This window comes from Stegodyphus dumicola, chromosome 8, assembly GCF_044657685.1.
Source record: "Stegodyphus dumicola isolate Sdum_Otavi_A_Nest chromosome 8, ASM4465768v1".
Lineage (NCBI taxonomy): Eukaryota > Metazoa > Arthropoda > Arachnida > Araneae > Eresidae > Stegodyphus > Stegodyphus dumicola.
Window position 1 is genome coordinate 170304211 of NC_140775.1, and position 20358 is coordinate 170324568.

The 20358-nt window shown below is 37.3% G+C and overlaps 1 protein-coding gene across 1 annotated transcript in view; it reads left to right on the top strand.

The window, feature by feature from the left end:
- Positions 1-1888: 1888 nt before the first annotated feature.
- Positions 1889-20358, top strand: part of LOC118182279 (xaa-Arg dipeptidase-like) — a 36603-nt gene continuing 18133 nt past the window's right edge. The window contains exon 1 of the mRNA XM_035351603.2: positions 1889-2278. Within this exon, the coding sequence (XP_035207494.1) occupies positions 2059-2278 (220 nt within the window). The 5' untranslated portion in view covers positions 1889-2058. The remainder of the gene's footprint in view (positions 2279-20358) is intronic.

A 20358-nucleotide genomic window follows, 5' to 3' on the forward strand; every position in this document is an offset into this window, starting at 1 on the left:
AGTTTTTATTTTATTACCTTTTCCATGCACTAATTACAGATATTTCTCTCCTCATGGACAATTTTCAAGCGAAATTACCAATTATTTACGTTACATGTGTAGAGACATTAGGATTTTTTCGAAGCAGAAGAAATGGTAAATGAGCAACTCGCCGGGAATCGAACCACGGACCTCTGGAATACGCGCTCAGAGTGCAGATACACAATGAAGGCATGCTAAGAAGGTGGTAGAAATATCTTATACATGTACATACCTTATACATATACATGTACTAGAATGTTCTCGAAGGTACTGGTCTAGGGGGAAGATCCTAAATTGCGGAAAGTTAATTGGAGGTTGCGTGTTCGCGTAGAGCAAAGCCATCGTATTTTTTTATATTTTACATGTATTTACCTTTGGTTGCAATCACAATGGCAACCGCAATGGGATGTACACCGATTACCAACCACAATTGGGTGGGCGCAACTACGTGTTATAGCAGTCCCATATAAAAGATTTCAACGTTCTACGGATGCTAGTTCTTGAGTTATGCAAGATACATGTAATGATATTTTTAAATCAATTGATTAAATTAAATTCTAATAATATTGCTTAATAATGTGTTGGCGATTCTGTACCTAAATTGCATCCCTGTTCCTAAATTTTGGCGAAATCCTTTCTTTAGTATAAAATATATTAACCTGTTGGCGCCCGCCAAATCGCCAAACTCATAAATCTGTCATATTACATAAAGTCCTTAAGAACACTCCTGATGAGAAGATAGCGTCACCTCGTGATTTCAATTAATATCGCTGATTGGGTGAGCCTCGTGACGCACACATATGTATAAATAGGGCTTCTGCTCACGGTACAAAAAGAACGCTTGTGAGATGGATGCTAAAATTAACCTACCACTTTATATTCCAAAATTTGTCTCATTCCTGTTGCCCCGGCTGCACCAAACAAATAATGTATGAGAAATTACATTTCATACATACATACGCAAGTAAGCACGATCGTACAGACGTCAAGGAAAAAATCTTTTTTAAATGCATTTTAAAATCCATTTTGGAAAAAGGAGTCTTTTGTTCTGTCCGTCAACGCAAAAACATGGTTCGAATGGCTTCTAAAGCGGTGAAAATGGAAATTTTCGTTGAAATATGATACCCGAACTTTTTCGGGATTACAATACGTCCTTTACTTCCTACAAAGAAGTAAAAGTTAGTGTCTATAGCTCACGTGAAAAGGCATTAAATAAAGAAAAATTTGAAAACTCTATTCAGAAAGGAAATATATTATACGATTCTATATGTCCATGCAAATCAAAATATAGATGTGGGTTTTTCAAGTGCATTTTCTTAATAGCTGTATGAAGTAAGCATGTATGCTCTGTTACAAGAAAGACACTTTTGATTTTTATTTTATCCTGCTAATTCTGTCGTCTTAACATATTATTTCTCACTGCGAAAACTTAAAGCAGCTCTTAAAGTGTATTATTTCTATGCTGAGCCATTTTAAATCCAGAAGGCTGAGAATGTTTCAACGTATTTCATCTTATTGTTTGTTTTCATGAGTCATTCTGTGTACTGCGTTATCGTGGAAAGCTTTTAGGTTCTACAAGAAGTTACTCAAATAAATCAAAGTCCGTAACTTACTACAGTAATTGATTATTTTTGTTTAGCTAAGGCTGTCTTTTGAATTAAAGCTCAATGAGCAAGCGATTGCATTGCGTTTAAGAAATGTATTACTGTGTGTTCGAGATATCAAAGTTGAAAACAGTATAATTATTAATCTTGGAAGAAATTCTTCGATAACTTGCGGCAGAAACTAAAAAACAAAAGGAAAAAAAAATTATTTTCATCCTGATTTCTGCCAACTATCATTCCCATTGTTTTACAACAAATTTATCTCTTCATAACAACCCATTCAGCTAAAGAAAACATTGAAAGCTGTCGACATTTTACTCAGTAACATAATCTAAACGAGCAGTATTACTCGTAAAGCGATTTATTTTTTGTAGCGTAACTTAAACTTACTTAAGGAAAGAATTTGAATTTCCATCATTTAAAAAGACTAGAAATGTCAGAGGAAGATTTCGCCATCGTTTGTTCAAAAATAGACGAAGAAAAACAGTTCTTAAATTCGGTGAGTCAGGATATATGGAAGATGCCTGAACTTCTGTTTAAGGAGTTTCATGCACACGCTATTCTCACAAGCGCTTTGGAAGGTTATGGGTTTAAAGTACACAAGCACTACTTCATGCCTACAGCTTTTAGGGCTGAATATTTCTCAGCATCAGGTAAATTCAGTTTTTTATATTTTAGTGATTTTATATGGTAGAGTTTATTCATGTTTATTTTTATTCATGTTTTGAATGTAAAATCTTTAATCTTTGTGAATTATAGAACTTTCATCTCTGTTTCTTAACAAAATGTGCTTACATTTCATTTTTTTATTAGTCCAAAGGGGCAATTTGCCCCAAAGGGCTATTAATTTCGTTTTGGCATTTTGCGTTGGTTCACTATAAGCGGCGTTTCACTTTTTAAATTGTTACAACCAAATATCAGAGCCCTGCAATATATTTAAGGGGAGTCATCACTTTTGCGCAACACAAAAAGTGATAATTTGGGCTAATTTTCGAGTTTTAATAAGTCACAATATTATGGTCATAGATATATGGAATTTTCAGTGTATTATCTCTATACACAGATGATTATATTTCTTGATTTATTCTACTAATAGTGTATATGAATTTGTTTTATAAAGAAAAAACAAACTGTACTTTTCGAAAATTTAAAATTTGTACTGAAGTACTGCGCGCAAACTGACAGTAATACAAATTTAGTTACAGTAATAATTTTTACAATTTTATTATGTAAGATCATTAGGTATGATTCTTCACCTATTTAAATTTTAAAATGTCAAAGAATATTAACACCATTAGAATAAGATCAGCATTAAAAAAGTTTTAAGTAAAGTTATATAAATACTTAAAAAATAATTTTTCGAAGAAAAAGGTAGGTGCATTTTTTTCAGCAATATCGTCATGTACGAACTATGAAATTTTTAAATCAATAGCTATGATAAATTTTTTAAAGAGTGCGCGGAAGTGTGAAAATCACCATTTTGAGAAAAATGGTTAAAAGTTAAAAGTTTGAAAATTTTCAATGTATTTCTCTCAAATAACACTAAAACAGTTTAAAACTGCCCAGCTGCATACATTATACACTCCTGTTCTTCAATAGCTGTTATTGCAACAAGTTTGGCTCTTTTTTCTTGCTTTGCGAGCATCTATTGTTAGACTCGCTCTTTGATATGTACACTACTAACCCTCCCCTGTGGGGCAAAAATTATGAGTAGGTTCCACGTCGGCTGAACATTTGTGGTAAAATATTGCCCATACTGCTTTTTGCTTGTCTTTTACGGAACTGCAATGTTTTCTAACAGCATTTACATAATAAATTGTCAATTGATTTGTAAGGCATCTGTAAGGCGACCTTTTCCACTAAGAGTTTTACTGTCACTAAGTTTCCTTCCCTTCATTTCTTACTTTCTCTTTCGTAATTTAGTGGCCATTCCTTTCTGAATGTGTCCGATACATTCAATTTTACCAAAACACATGACGTTAACAGTAAAAATTAATTAAGACACAATAACACGCCGAATAAATACTAATTCAGAAGTCAAACAACAAAAATCAGCGTTATATTTACAAAATTTTCACAGGACTAGTTTCAATGGTTTTACCGAACCACCATCTTCAGCTGCAAAACCGCAAAATGACGCTTCAGCTGCAAAACCGCATTTTGCGGTTTTGCAGCTGAAGATGGTGGTTCGGTAAAACCATTGAAACTAGTCCTGTGAAAATTTTGTAAATATAACGCTGATTTTTGTTGTTTGACTTCTGAATTAGTAAAAATTAAAGCAATCTATGAATGAACGTTCGTAAGCAGCTGCGCGTACAATTCTAAACAAACATCAGGTGATAATTTAAATGCTCGATCTGGCAATATTTACCTCAGAATCGTTTGCTTTATTTCATAATTTTTAAGGTTCTAATTCGAGTATCGTAACGCTGTTTGTTTTAACAGACTCAGAAATGTTTCTAAATATACAAATAATAACAATAATATTAAATAAATAAATAAAATTCGATTTTTTTGAATGTGTAAATAAGATGATGACTCCCCTTAAAGAACTTAAATAATGAAGAACCTGCATCAATGTATCTATGTTTCTCGCACTGTGTGAAAAATAACTATACCTAGAGACAACGAATTTTGAATAACGTACAAACTCAACGCTTTCAAACCGAGCAGTGGCAGCACTGTACGGAAAAAAAAAAAAAAAAAATTATTTCCAGCGCGCGAGACTGTGTATCGGAAATTCTAACTAATAACACTAAAACAGTTTCATCACCTTATTTACACAATCAGAGGTATTCTCTTTTTAAATTATTTTGTGATATTGCTGTTGAATTGAATTTTAATGTTTAATTGCGATGAACAAGATATTAAATAAATAAAGCTAACACACTGTAAAGTCCCTCACTTGAAATTCTAAGTTAATGTTGGAAGTGAGGAACCTAGGAACTGATAAGCGAATAATCGCTAGAGTTCGAAGACAGGAAACAACAAGAGAGAAGGGTAAATAACCCTTTATTATTTCTATAAGATTTAGCAAAACTCCGCCTGGGAGTGAACAAATAAAGTCCGCACTTTGGACTTGAACTTAAAAGACTAAGAATTAAACTAAAACTAAGATTAACTAACTAAGTATAGCCGAAGCTATCAAGGTTCAATGAGAGTTGGCCCCTTAACCTATTTTACTACGAAGCTTAGCAAGGGCCTGAGTACGGCCGAGCGTAAAACAGCTTTGAGAGAGAGCGGCCAAAAAGGCAGACGCGCGTAGTTCAGAAACTCTGTCTCTCTCTCTCTGTCTCAGTAAGTAACTTCGTGGTTTAAATACCGCTCCTTCTCATTAAATATTCAGCAAATTCCAAAACTACGTTCTGGCCGGAAGTAGTAAGTTGAAGTTAAGACAGGAAAGGAACTTTAACTTAAAATTTAACTGTTAATAAAATTAACATAATTCTTACAACACAAAACGTGAAAAGAAAAGCGCCCCTTTGGGCGTAATGTAAAATCTAAAAGGTTTCAGATTTTTTTTAAGGAGGGGGGGCTATTTTTTTTTTTTTTTTTTTTTTTTTTTTTTTTTTTTTTTTGTATTTTGGTAACGCTTCATATTGTAAATAGAAGCTCAAACGTTGTGCTTTTATCTCATGTAATTGTACATAAGTTCTAAAAGCCGTGTATGATACGTTTAAACTTGTTTGAAATTATGAAATCAAAGTTTAATCACCAGTTTCGAAATATAGAAGCATTAGTGCATTTTAAAGAGTATTTTACAAATGACATAAGATTGTAAAACATTTAATTATGTCATTAAATTACAGTACTGCAAGATTTAGGAATATATATTAGGCAAAATGTGGGAAAAATTACACGTAACGAATACTTTGGTTGTTGCTAGTAGTATTTACTCTCTGTTATTCGTACTTTCATTCTTCTGAATATCGGTGCTTATAAAAATTTCGGCTGCAAGAAATCCTCTTTCTTTCATGGAGATAATTTCCACAGCAAAGAAATATTATTCTTTTGCAAGGAAATAATTTGTATTTCCTTTCGAACGCTTTCGTATATTTCTTTATTTGCATCTTATGACACGGAATTGAGAGTATTTCTATTAAGATTACTGTACTATAGTGTTTGTTCTTATATTTTGTCATTAACTTCCTGTCTGTTCAAAAGCAGCCTCCATCCTTAATCTCTTCGTGTCTTCGTTTCTATCACTTCTGTAAGTGATATCAGTGTTGGGAAGAGACTAATCTTGTTTATCTATTGACCTTGATTTCTACAAAAGTATTTATTTTATGTCTTTTTCTTTACAGTACGAGAATAATTTTCCATTGTGAAGAATTGTTTAATACCTAAAAATCTCTTTCAGATCACATATTATTTTCGTTTAGCTTAGATGAAGTTCGAACCATAAGGCGATTTTTGGTTTAGGGAAACAAGTAATATTGTTGCGTGCGTACGGGTTCGTTATGAAATGAATGCACAAATCCGATGAAAAATGAACAAAAATTTATTATTATCACAAGAGAAATGCTTAAATTTTCTCAAGTTATCATGCAGTATCACAATATCTCACAGTAGTTATCTTTTAACTACTTAAATGTACAATAGAACGTAATTCAAAACAGCTAAAGAACGCTAATCCGCGAATTCGCTATAATCAACAACGGCAGTTTTCTAAACAACAACAAACTAAGCAGCAACTACAAACTGAGATGTTTTCCTCCTTTTATAAGATTTTAAAATCACGCGCTAGAATTTTCCAGTACTTTCTCGAAATCAAAAAGAGATATTTATTTATTTAATGCACGCGCTCTTGTATTTTCAATTTTCCGGCTTAGCTTTCTTTTAATATTCGTCACGCGCTGCACTGCGCGAGAAATAAAACCATTTAATTTATAATTGAACTAACATTAGCTTTTTAAATACCAAATTCGTAACACTGCCCCCTTCCCAAGGACTGCACGTCCCGGGCAGTACAATCCCTGGACAGGAAGCTAAACTTACAACTGTAGCATAAATGCATTAATAAGCATTACATTACAATAATAAACAACATGAACAATAAATGCAATACATAAAGCAAATCAAATGCTATCAAATACTAAATACAAAACAAATACTAAATACAAATCAAATACTAAATACAAATCAAATACTAAATGCAAATCAAATACTAAATACAAATCAAATCAAATACACATTTATAAACAAAAAGGACCATGGTCTGACACTATTTACAATTATTTACATTACGTACTATGGCCATAGTAATGAGCTAACCTGTCGTAATGAACGACTTTAGGTTTAGAGTTCGAAGACTTACGAATCCGAACCACGACGTCATTCAGCCTTTTTAGGACTGTATACGGGCCATCCCAAGGTGACTGTAATTTCGGACAAAGTTCTTTCCGTCGAGTCGGATTCCACAACCACACCTTGTCTCCTTCGTGGAACTGATGTTCAGTAGCTCTTGTGTCGTAGCGGGTCTTCATCTTCTCCGTCGCCAAGTTGACTCGCTCTCGTGCAAAGTTGTGCATCACTTCAAACCGGGCCTGGAGATCTTGAATATATTCCTCAGACGATGAAGGAGCATCTGGAGGGCGGCCAAACAATAGATCACAAGGCAGACGAAGGTCACGACCGAAGAGCATCTGTGATGGAGAATAGCCAGTAGTCTCGTGGACAGCACTGCGGTAAGCCAGTAAAAACAGCGATAATTTCTTGTCCCAGTCCTGCTGGTTTCTGGAAACCACTAATGAGAGGTTATTAAGGATGGTTCGATTGAACCTCTCTACCATGCCGTCCGACTGGGGATGTAATGGCGTCGTTTGGGTCTTGTCAATGCCGAGTAGTTTGCATAGTTCTTTGATTACTACCGAGGTAAAATTCCTTCCCTGATCGGAATGTAACTGAAGAGGCACTCCGAACCTGGAAATCCAGTGCTGTATCATTACCTAAGCTACTGTGACAGCCTCTTGATCAGGAATAGGATAAGCTTCAGGCCACTTGGTGAAGTAATCAACGACAACGAGTATGTATTTGTTGCCATCAGCAGTTCGTGGCAGAGGTCCCAGGATGTCAAAGGCGATTCGTTCAAAAGGCGCCCCTACGTTGTAACGTTGCAGCTTGCCTCGGCTGCGTCTCTTAGGTCCTTTCCGACCTGCACAGGCATCGCAAGATCGGCACCACTTTTCCACGTCATCCTTTGCATTATTCCAGTAAAAGCGCTCACGAACTCTCTGTAAGGTCTTCATTATTCCAAAGTGACCTCCCGTAGGGCTGTTATGTAGTTCTTTAAGGACATCAGGAATGCGGGATCTTGGAAGTATCAGCTGCCATCGGAACGTCTTCCCATCATCCGATTCGAATTTCCGGTATAAGACGCCGTTTCGAATGTGAAGTGAATCCCAGAGTGCCCAATATTGTTTGGTTGTAGGACTACAGATAGAAATGTCCTGCCAGGTAGGTTTTCTGTTTGACGACTCCATTAGATCAATTATGGGTTTAATGTCGCGGTCTTCCAGCTGGTCTTTTCTGACTTCATCATCACTCCACGGTTCTCGATCAGCCGATGTTGATGTTGTAATTTGTCTTGCGACCGGAGTCAGCAGCTCGTATTTCGCTTCCACCCTGGAACAATATCGACAGTTTTCTTGGCAAGGTCTTCTAGACAGGGCGTCGGCGTTTCCGTGTGATGATCCCTTACGATGACGGATAGTGATGTCATATTCTTGGAGTCTCTGTATCCACCTGGCTATTTGACCCTCAGGATTCTTGAAATTTAAAAGCCAGGTCAATGATGCATGATCGGTGCGGAGCAGGAATTTTCTGCCGTATAGATAGTGATGGAACTGTTCTACAGCTTTGACTATGGCGAGCAACTCTTTCCTGGTGACACAATAATTCCTCTCCGGTTTAGACAGGCACTTGCTCCAGTACGCCACTACACGTTCTTGGCCGTCTATTTCTTGGAACAAAACAGCACCAACACTTTCATTACTCGCGTCGGTGTCGAGAATAAATGGTGGGTCAAGCTGAGGATACGTCAGGATTGGAGCAGATGTTAAAGCCTCCTTTAAGTTGTTAAATGCATCCTCGCATTCTTTTGTCCACAAGAACTTTTGGTTGCTCTCTGTCAGCTTGTGTAGGGGTCTTGCGATGGAAGAAAAGTCCTTCACGAATTTCCTATAGTAGGTGCAAACCCTAGGAAGCTTCTCAGCTGATGGACATTTTCGGGACGTTTCCAGGATTTAATGGCTGATACCTTTTCAGGATCCGTGCGCATACCTTCTGCAGAGATGACATGTCCCAGGTAAGTCACTTCCTTTCGGAACAATTTGCATTTAGCGGGACTCAGCTTCAGATTGGCTTCTTTCAGTTTCTGAAGCACCTTCCTAAGATTTTCTAAATGTTCTTCAAAACTCTTTCCGACGATGATGATGTCGTCCAGGTATATGAGGCAGGCTTCGTAGGAAAGGCCTTTCAAAACAGTTTCCATAAGACGTTCGAATGTTGCCGGCGCATTACACAGTCCAAACGGCATCACCTTGAATTGCCAAAGCCCTTGTCCCGTAGTAAATGCCGTCTTTTCTCGGTCTTCAGGCTGTATTTCTACCTGCCAATACCCACTCTTTAAATCAAGTGTTGAGAACCACTTGCTGCCAGAAAGAGTGTCTAGAATGTCGTCAATTCTAGGAAGAGGGTAACTGTCTTTCTTCGTAACCTCATTCAACCGGCGATAGTCGACGCAAAATCTTGTTGAGCCGTCTTTCTTTCTGACTAGGACGATGGGAGATGCCCATGGACTTACTGAAGGCTCGATGACATCGATTTCTTCCATATCTTTTAACAGTGTTCGCACCTCTTCCTGTTTAGCAAACGGTAGACGTCTTGGATGTTGCTTGATCGGGGGATGATCGCCGGTATCTATTCTATGTTGTGTCAAACTAGTTCGACCCACGTCAGAAGACGAGCGGGAGAAAACAACTTGAAGATCTTTAATGACGCGATCGGCAGCATTCCTCTCTTTATCGTTTAATTGCGCATTCTGCAATAACTCCGATGTAATTCTCTCTTAGGACACAAATTCTTGGATGTTACTCTTTCTTTCAACAGTGGTTACTGGAGTACATGCTGCAACCACTTCACCTTTCTTAATAATTCTCCCCTTCTCAGTTACATTGGCGACTCTCACCGGGATAACCGTTCTGGATAGGTGGACGATGTTGAGGCTACTAGTACTCCTTTTGGGCTATTACAGTTATTGGGATATTCTATGATGCCGTAGCGGAAATTTCTGTTTTCGGCTATGGATCCAGGAAGTAAAATTTCTGTTCTTGCCGGTATTGTGATATTGTCTTGTGCTATGATTTTATGGACAGATTTAACTTCATCATTGACTCCAAATAACGTTATGTCCTCAGATGTAGAATGCAATTCGTTATTTTTAAAGTCCAAGGAAAAATTGTATTTCCTTAGAAAGTCCAATCCGAGTATGCAAGAATCAGTGATCTCTGCTACATATGCCGTGTGATGGTAAGCGGCACTTCCAAACGTGATGTTAGCATTTACTTTTCCATCGATGTTGATCTTCTCACCGGACACAGTCTGTAGGGTAACGCAGGGCGGCGTCCAGATAAGTTTGCTTCCCAGTTGTTGAGCCAAATCTTTTCGGTTGATGGTAACATTGGCTCCTGTATCTATCGTCATATTGCAGGGAACTCCATTAATATGTCCTATTATGAAAAGTCCATTACTGCCGCCTCTCACTGCAGAAATCTGAAGCGCTTTAAACTGGGGCTTTTCATGATCTGGCAACCTCCGCCCCGCGAGATGGCCACTAATTAGTTTCCCTGCTGTTTGTTAGGAGCGGTCTTAGCATCCGTGCCCTGGGGTGTTCTGCAGTTTCGTCGGATGTGTCCCTCAGCACCGCAGTTCCAGCACTTTACGGTCGGTTTCTTGTCACCAATATTCTGTCTCAAGGCGTTCAGTTGTCTAGTTAAATCGTCTAGACGAGCAGTGACTTGATCCCCTGGCTCCTGGACTTGAGCAGCTCTGACTGGATGGCGGTCTCGACGGGTGGCTTGCTGGGCTGCCTCAAATTTCATGGCATACACTAAAGCGCTTTTCAGATCTTTAACATCCGCCATTCGCAGTGCTTTCTGTATTTCAGGTTCCCGGATGCCATCGATGAAATATTGCAGGGACAGGATTTCCCTTGTTTCTGTCGGGCACTCCGAAAAGGCGTGATGTGACAGCCTTTCAACATCCGTGGCGAGCTCCTGAAGCGTTTCGGTGAGCTTCTGTTGACGAGATTTTAATTGGAGCCTGCTGTAGTCTTTTAAACATTTCTCGCCGAAGCGCAGCTCCAAAGCGCCGGATAGAGCTTCGAAATCTAGCCTTTGATTTTCGGGAAGCGTCTGCAGGATATCCGCTTCGTCTGCTCTCAGAGAAGCGGCGAGATGACAGGCCTTAGCTTGGGAATCCCATCCATTCGCATCCGCAACGATAGAAAATTGTGTCCTATACACCTGCCAGGAGGTCTTCCCATCATACGTAGATAGTTTCAGAACGGAACGAGCAGGCATCGATAAAAATTTAAAACCTTCAGAATTGTTTCCTACCGTCGCTATGCACTTCTTTAGGCTGTCAACTTCTTTGGCGACGGCAGCAGAAACCCTATCATCAATTTGTTGTTCGACGGCAGAAACTCTCTCTTCTATATGTTCTTTTACAGAAGAAATTCTTTCTTCTACTTGTTCTTTTACCGAAGAAACTCTTTCTTCTATTTGTCCAACTTTAGTTTCAACCGCGTCTATTCTGCCTTCCATAATCCCACTTCTGACACCAAAAATTGTTGCATGCGTACGGGTTCGTTATGAAATGAATGCACAAATCCGATGAAAAATGAACAAAAATTTATTATTATCACAACAGAAATGCTTAAATTTTCTCAAATTATCATGCAGTATCACAATATCTCACAGTAGTTATCTTTTAACTACTTAAATGTACAATAGAACGTAATTCAAAACAGCTAAAGAACGCTAATCCGCGAATTCGCTATAATCAACAACGGCAGTTTTCTAAACAACAACAAACTAAGCAGCAACTACAAACTGAGATGTTTTCCTCCTTTTATAAGATTTTAAAATCACGCGCTAGAATTTTCCAGTACTTTCTCGAAATCAAAAAGAGATATTTATTTATTTAATGCACGCGCTCTTGTATTTTCAATTTTCCGGCTTAGCTTTCTTTTAATATTCGTCACGCGCTGCACTGCGCGAGAAATAAAACCATTTAATTTATAATTGAACTAACATTAGCTTTTTAAATACCAAATTCGTAACAATATATTAGAATGGCATAACATCTTTTATTTGTTTCCTAAATTGTGACAGGACGCTGCTATCAGTTGAATAAACCTAGCTCTTTAAAAATTGTTTATGGATTCTTCAGTAATATTTTGCATTTTAATTTACTTTTATAATTTTATGTTAGTGAAGTTGTAGGGTTTTCCTTATTCTGCATAACTAATTTATTTTAAGTTTGATACCTGTACTAGACTTCTCAACTTCCCCTCACATTCTCTCTCCAGGATGCAAATTTAAAGTTAAGTGAAGTGCTTATTTAAACGGGTGAATCTCTGAGTTTATTCAGAGCGTATTTCGCTAGCCAAACGCACGGTTGTTATTTCGCTGTTACGCTAGTAAACTTTTTGGCCTTATCAGATTCAGCATCATAGGGTTCTTTTGAGACCACCTCTTATTAGGCGTAACTTAAGTGCTATCTTGCACTATTTATTTTAGGTCGACTTAAATTATATTCTACGATTTAGTTTTCACCGTAAGTTGACGGTGCTTTTTGTAACGCACGAAAACCCTGCCTTTCTGTTAACTATTTTGAATTAATAAAGGGTTATTTTTACTCTTCGTCTGAGTCAATAGTCTTATTCACGCCTATGCGAGAATTTGCCAGGTCATTATAGGGTCAGTTCTAGTGTATGTGGAACAGAGGAGAAAGATTCTATAAAGTTGAGACATTTTTCATACCACTCTTAAAGTATTATATACATGATATATGTTTGTGTCAAATACAAATACCGTAATTTCCGGAAGAAACGCCGCGGCGTTTACGTGTTTAAAACTTAAATTTTCAGCGGGTGCGGCGTTTCTACCCATGCTGCGTTTAGGTGCACTAAAAATAAAATATTTCCTATGATGGTCATTGTACATTGTTTGGATGGCCTTGTCATTGTGCATTGACTGGTGCTGTTCCCACACAAAAGACCACTCAGTTGCTTTTTGCGAACGTTATTTTGTTTACATTCTTTCCCTTGAACGGACCTACATGCCTTATTCACCCTAAACGAGATCTCAGAACAATAACATTCTTCCCCCTTTCAAATCAACATTCTCATCAGTTTGAATAGTCTCTCTCCTCTGCCATTCCATGAATCTTCCAGGACCCATCCCCTGCTTTTTCTGCAATATTTTCAAAGGCGGACACGACTCCACCTGCCTCGCAATAACGAACTCTGACGTATTTTCCCTTCAGCATGAATGGATTTTTCTTGGCATTCTGCCAAATACAGATCCCATCAGTTTTGATACAAGTACTTGATGGATAGTTTTTAATTAGGGAGCGGAAAATTTTTGAAAATGTCTCTAAACGGCACAGAAGCTATACATTTCTTTAATTTATTTTTGAGTTATGGTTTCATTTCATGCATTTTTCTTAACTGGTATGTCATATATCAGGACTTAGGTTGAGTTTTTGCATCTATACGGCCCACGACGATGTCACGCGCAATTTAATCTATTGCGGCGTTTACACTGATGCGGCCTTTCTTCCGGAAATTACGGTAACTGTTTTAGAACGTAAATAGATATGACGCCTGTTTCATAGTGTTGGCATAGGGACGATCACCATATTTAACTCCCGACTATACCTGTATAGTCGGGAGTTAAACACAGAGCGATGGTTTACTCTATTCGCACATTCAAGGAATTCAGCCAAATTACAGATTTCAGAGTCCAAAAATCTAATAAACTACATCTACTCTCTGGATCCGCAGTCCCAAAGTTGCAATATAATCCGAAATTTCTGTTATGTAGAATTTGACATCATTCTGCCATATATCTTTGAAAGTGAGGCAAACGATGCAATTCCTTAACTGTACGGATTTTGTTCAAAATGCTCTTCTGGATGGCATGCTGAAGAAACTGTGATAAGGACTCCTCATCATAGTGGGTTATGGTTTGAGTACGATGGAACAATATTCCATGCACTTAGAATCTCTATGGCCTTTTTCAAACGTTTGTTCCCAGAGCTACTGCTATTGCATTATAGAGACACTAGTTGATTAACTCTTTCGCTTTATTCACCCATATCTGATTAGTTTCTTTTCAGATACCTCAAAGACAAAGGTACGTAAACAGTTATAGAGTCTGAAGATCGAATTTGGTAGTGTAGGCAGCGAAATGATGCTTTAACGTGCAATGAGGTCCTTGCCATCTTGACTGCAGTAATATATTCAATATCAGGGCCCTGTGTAATATTCAAATCATGATAGCAAAATGTGGGTAAAATACACTGCTGGCCATTAAAACTGCAACACGAGGAAGGAATAATCTGAGGACTGTCAAAATCACATGAAAGGAAGACGAGGTTGAGATATGCAAATGATTAGCATTTCAGTGCATTTAGACTATGCAGAGGGAGAAACGACATCTGAAGCACTATATAAGAGAAAAGTTGTGTATTGGATTTCTCATTCAGGGAGCGCTTTGTAAGGTCGGAGTTTGCGCAGAATATCTTTTTATGCCTCTAATAATAAGAAGGAATGCTTACTAGCAAGTGTTGGAATACGATACAGGCAAGACCGTTGCCTATCGAGAGTGTGGATTATCGTTCCATAATATCGCCCGTCGCACTGGTCGACATCCAACCATTGTCATGCGAGTATGAAATCAGTGAGCTGCTGAGGGTCACACTAAACGGCTTGCAGGATCTCAACGCCCTCCCATGAATAACGCCCGAGAGGACTGACATATTGTAAGGTCATCCTTGCAAAACCGTGTAACTACATCCTTATTCAAGGAATAGGCAGTTTGCAGCATGCCCAGTATCCGCTCGTAAAATGCGTCGATATTGGCAGCAACGTGGATTATCAGCACGGCGACTATTACTTCGGCTTCCCTTGACAATGCAGCATAAAGAGAGAAATGGCGACGCTGGTGTGCCGAACGACAAAGCTGGATACAGGAGTGGCACAATGTTGTCTTGTCAGACTAGTCCCGGTTTTGCGTGTAGTATTCTTATGGCCATATACGTGTTTGAAGGCTCCGAGACCACACGTCGCTTGCTTGCATTTGATATCGGCATAGGGGCCGTGCACCTGGTGCGATGGTTTGGGCAGCCACTGGGTACACGACACGCACATCTCTAGTTCGGATTGAAGGTAATTTGAACGCAAATCGGTATATTTCTGAAATCTTACATCCAGTGGCTGTGCCCTATCTTCGAGGACTGTCAAACGCTATCTTCCAACAATATAATGCAAGACTACATGTTGCACGTTTTGTTACGACCTTCCTCGATACACAAGATATTCGATTGCCACCCTGGTCTGCAGGGTCTTCAGATTTGCCACCCATGACCAATGAAAACATATGGTCATGGGTTGCTGAGAGACTGGCCCGCCACCCATTTCCAACTAATATGGTTGATGAAGTGTGCCATGGACTTGAAGCAGCATGGAATGAATTGTCCGTTTCTGTGATCCAAGCCCAATTCGATTCCATGCCTAACCGGGTAAGGGCCGTTTTAGCTGCCAAAGCAGGCAGCTGTTTGTACTAATTTCATCGCTCTTTAAACCCCCATCTTTACTAAACTATGTCTGCAATAAACGAAAGATTATTTTTTCCTTGAAGAAGAAGAACATCACTGTGAACTAAAGTACTGCGAAATCTGGGTTTAAAAATTAAAATCGTTTCTGAAGACCATTCATCAACCGAAGCAATCGCACACCGAAACGAATTTTCCCATAAGAACTAATGTAAAATAGATTTATTCGTCCCTGGACCACAGACGATTGCTTCTTCAAACGTTACGACGGTACCTTGTGCACAAGGTATTTATCCAAACTAACGGAAATTATTAAATATAAAATAAAAAAGATAAACACAATATTAAACGTATAAAAAGATGAAATATATATAAATATATATATAGACGAAATATATAATATATAATATATATATAGAGAGAGAGAGAGAGAGAGACGAAAACTTTGTGCAAAGGACAGTGATCGGGGTAAGTGGAAAGTGATCACGAAGATGATCATGTTTAGATGTGCAAGTGGCCTTCCATAAAAACGTCAGGTAATACCAGAAGGCATCTTCTTTTATCTTCTTCCTACAAGACACTTGACACTGCTTGAGATTTTGTGAATACGTTACATTAGTTCTGCCAGCTCTGATAAGGCTATAGATATTCGATTTTGCGTTATCGAAGTATACATTTGAATTTGATAAGTCAGTTAGAAGCTCTGAGCCAGCTTAAATTTAAATTAAATTGTGTAGCTTTTAACTATTATTCTACGTTTTAAATTGAAATGGAACTGTTACTTTAGTTGCATCACTACCACGAGCTGTGGTTGATATTGATAACACAAGGCCGCGCATTGATGTTCTAGTTCCTGTTTAATAAAAAAGGTTATAAGGTATTTCTCCCGCCTTCTCAGTATGCCTTCGTAGTGCACTAGTCAGCACGCTGGGTGCGTATTCCAGAGGTCCGTAGTTCGATTGCCGGCGAAGGTGTTGCTCATTTTTCACTTCTCCTGCTACCAAAAAATGCCTAATGTCTCTACAAGGTTATTAAAACCTCTCCATGGCTCCTCTTACGTCTGATGGAGATAATATTACTATTTCGTAAAGTAACTCGCCGCCATGTTTTGCTGATGAGAGTGGAAAATATCAAAATGATATTTTCAGAAGTCCTTGAGTATTAATTATCTGGCAGAGTTTTCCAAGAAACACCTTTTTTTCATATGTTGTCCACGTGAGTGTTCTAAAGCGTTTTAAGTTCAGATAATTTGTTCGTAAAGTGAGGCGTTCGTGATTCGAAATTTCGATGTAAATTTTCTGTTAAATATTAACTGCACATTTTATTCTCATTAAAAAAAAAAAAAAAAAAAAAAACAGCAAATAATAGTGAAATTTTGTATACTTTAAGTTCCACAGTCGTAAAAGTAATAGATTGATTTTATTTCTTCGACATAATCTTTTTATTACTTAGATGTTATAATAGAACTATTCGGTACAAAACTGAAGAAATATTATCAGTTTATTCTGAGTTTTTGTGATCAGTTATTACAACGAATACTACAGGGAATACCTTTTATTGGGGAAAAGAAGCAGCTGGGTAAAAATTGGGGAAATGTATTTTTTGCTTATTCTCACATGTTTATTACATCGAGAAATAATAACTTTACGAATTCAACCTCATTATAGTAGCAATATAAATGATCTTGAATTGGAGAATAATCTCTCTATCAGTTAAGATGCTAGGTTTAGTTGTTTAAATATGCCAAGGAATACGAGGGCTATCTTCGTAAAGTAAGGGACTTCTTCGTGGAGGATTTTTAAAGGAAACTACGTTGTACTCACTTTACACATGAAAAAAAAAAAAAAAAGACAACTACGAAAACTAACCCTGCCGCCAGCCCATTCCCCCCCCCTAGGATCGAACCCAGTCGAACTATTAATATTCAACGTTATTAACCACTCGCAGCCCACTAGTGGGGCTCTATTCATTAAGGAAATACTAAATACAGATAGATCCACGTTAAAATTAACACAAAATTAAAATAAGAATAAAAGCAATATTAAATCTCCTCGAAAAACTTGAATAATTATTGAACACTATAATGTGAAATGCTAACTTCAAAAAGCACATTTATATTTTCACCTCTCCCCCCTTTTTTAATGTTTATATTGTTTTGATTTGGTTTATTTAATTACGGCAAAGCATTCTGCTGGCTATCTGCCTAAGGAAGGGATACTTTCATGGCGGACTTTTTAAAGGAAACTGGTTCTTATACACTTTACTCATGGGAAAAATCACGAAAACCCCATGCAGAGATCCCGTTTGCTTAGAATCCAACCCATGTCGAACTACCAGTGTTCAACGACTTTATCGCTCGGCATGTGGTGGACCTTTTAATGTTTATGAAAGATGATACAAGGGGGATATCGTTTTGGCAAATGAAATTAATAATTTTTTAAAAAGTTGTGCATGAATCACTTGTAGACAATTCACAACTGAAATGACAGAATAATGCCTCATTGAATCATCATTTAAAAAATTCTAGTCTGAAAATAGAAGAGAAATATTCTAATCCTAAAATTTCAAATTAAAGTTTAATATCTCAAAATGTTTACCATTAACGTTAAAATATGATTTTTTTAAAATTTAAAGATGCAAAATTTCTAAGATTAAAAAATATCTACAATCTCGTGTTGGCGTGAAGATTTCTTTTCAACACCTAAAACCGTTTTAAACTAAACGTTAAGATACGCTTATTCAAAGGCGTAGCTAGGATTTTTGGCGCCCGGGAACAATTGAAGATTTTGCGCCCCTTTCTCTGCGCCAAGAACGGAAAACATTTCATTCTAAAATTTCGTAGCATCAATTTGGCGCCTCCTGAATGCTGCGCCCCAGGACAGATGTCCCCCCTTGCCCCATCCTAGCTACGCCACTGCGTTTATTAGTTTAAGAGTAGTACTCCAGATATTAAGATACAGAATATAAAATTTGATAATTAAAATCATTTGTTCAAAATGGCAAATCGAAATGAAAAAAATTTATATGATATTACCTTAGCTTAAATTAAAGGATGTGGAACATGTACACTAATTTACTAAAGAAAAGACTTACTTATTTACGATATTTAAGTATTTGTAATTGTGCATGCATTTCAATCGATCAATTTACGGCAAATATTTCCCTTACGTAGCAAGGCTTTTTATTTTGCCTGGACGCCAGATGAGATGACTGAAAACAATAAAATCTTTTCGAAGTGTTACTGAAAACAATTACTAAAATGAATAAATACTCAAAGAGGTGAATGTGAATTTTCAGATCACGCCTGAAAGCTGGTACTATAAATTTTGATCTTCGCAATATGAAACAAACGATCCAAAGTTGTAATAAATGTGATTCATGATATTTATGTATCGTAACAAGAAAAGACCCTTAGCATGATCATTTTTGTCCCCGTGGCAACTTTTATTTTGAAAACAGTAACCAAATTATAAACTATATGACGAGGAAATGCATTACTTCCAGTAAATTCCTCGATGATATCAATTTCAAGTCTTCCATTTTATTATTTTTTAGTTATTTTTTACTCTAAGCATGTATGTATCTGTATTCTTACTCAGTTCTTGTTAATTTAGTTATTCAATGGGACTTAAAAAAAAAAATTCGCTTGCGATTTTTAAGTCCCATTGAATAGCTAAATTATTTTCCTCAGCTTTCGAATGGCGTCTGTTCTTTTTCAAACTACATTAGCATATCCATATCAAGATTCTTTGTAATGTCGACTACTCATGTCATATCATCGACATGAGTAGTCGATATCGATCAGTCGACTACTCATGTCATATCTGTCGAAGACTCATGTCTATCATTATGTAACGTTAAATACTGGATTATTTTACATATACTAAAATTTTTTTTAAATTAAGTACGATCAGTACGTAAGGTCATAGATGTGGCTGTGGTCATAGATGTGGCGACGGAAGTATTCTACTACATTTATCAGGTTCAGTGTTCCGCCTTACTTTCTTTGGGAACATGCACAGACCTGACTCGGAACAGGGAGCTTACTAAAGCTATGTTCAATAAATGTGGGAAGTAGACAAGATGCACATTTAACTAAACTCTAACTTAATTTTGGAATAATAAACAAGGGCCTACGTGGAAGATTGGCCTTATATTAACAGGAAGCTGTATGTAGTACAGAGAACTGTTAACACTACAATACGTTTAAAAATTATCACGAGGATTAAACCTCTGGCCTGGAAGGCAACCAGCAACCGAGTAAAACTGCTAAGGTAAGCGGCCTGCTTCGACTAACTCCTTCTTCTCTCTCGCTTGGCAAAAAGCCACAACTTAAGTACTTGGCGTTTTCGCCAGACAAATTTGCATAAATAAGTTAAAGCTTTTAATTCTGGCCGGAAGTAGAAAATAAGAAGTAATAGTAAAGATTTAAAATAAAAATAAACGTTAGTAAAACTTAAGATCCTTACATACTTCCCGCCAGAGTTAATTAGTTTGAAACTGAGATCTAAAACGACCTTGTTGAAAACTTTTAGCTCTAGAATCTAACGCGAGGCCAATCTTTTACAAACATTTCTCACTAGAAACTAGAAATTTAAAAAAAAAAAAATTTGTTTTTACAATATCAGCTCCATGGACAACCAATTTTTCATCTGTACTGCATCTAAACAGGAGCTTTTATTCAAATCTGGTTACTTCCAGTGATCTGGAAGGAAAACTAGTAACCGAGTAAAACTGCGAAGGTAAGCGGCCTGCTTCGACTAACTCCTTCCTCTCTCGCTTGGCAAAAAGCCACAACTTAAGTACTTATCGTTCGCCAGTAAAATTTGCATAAATAAGTTAAAGCTTTTAATTCTGGCCGGAAGTTGAAAATAAGAAGTGATAGTAAAGA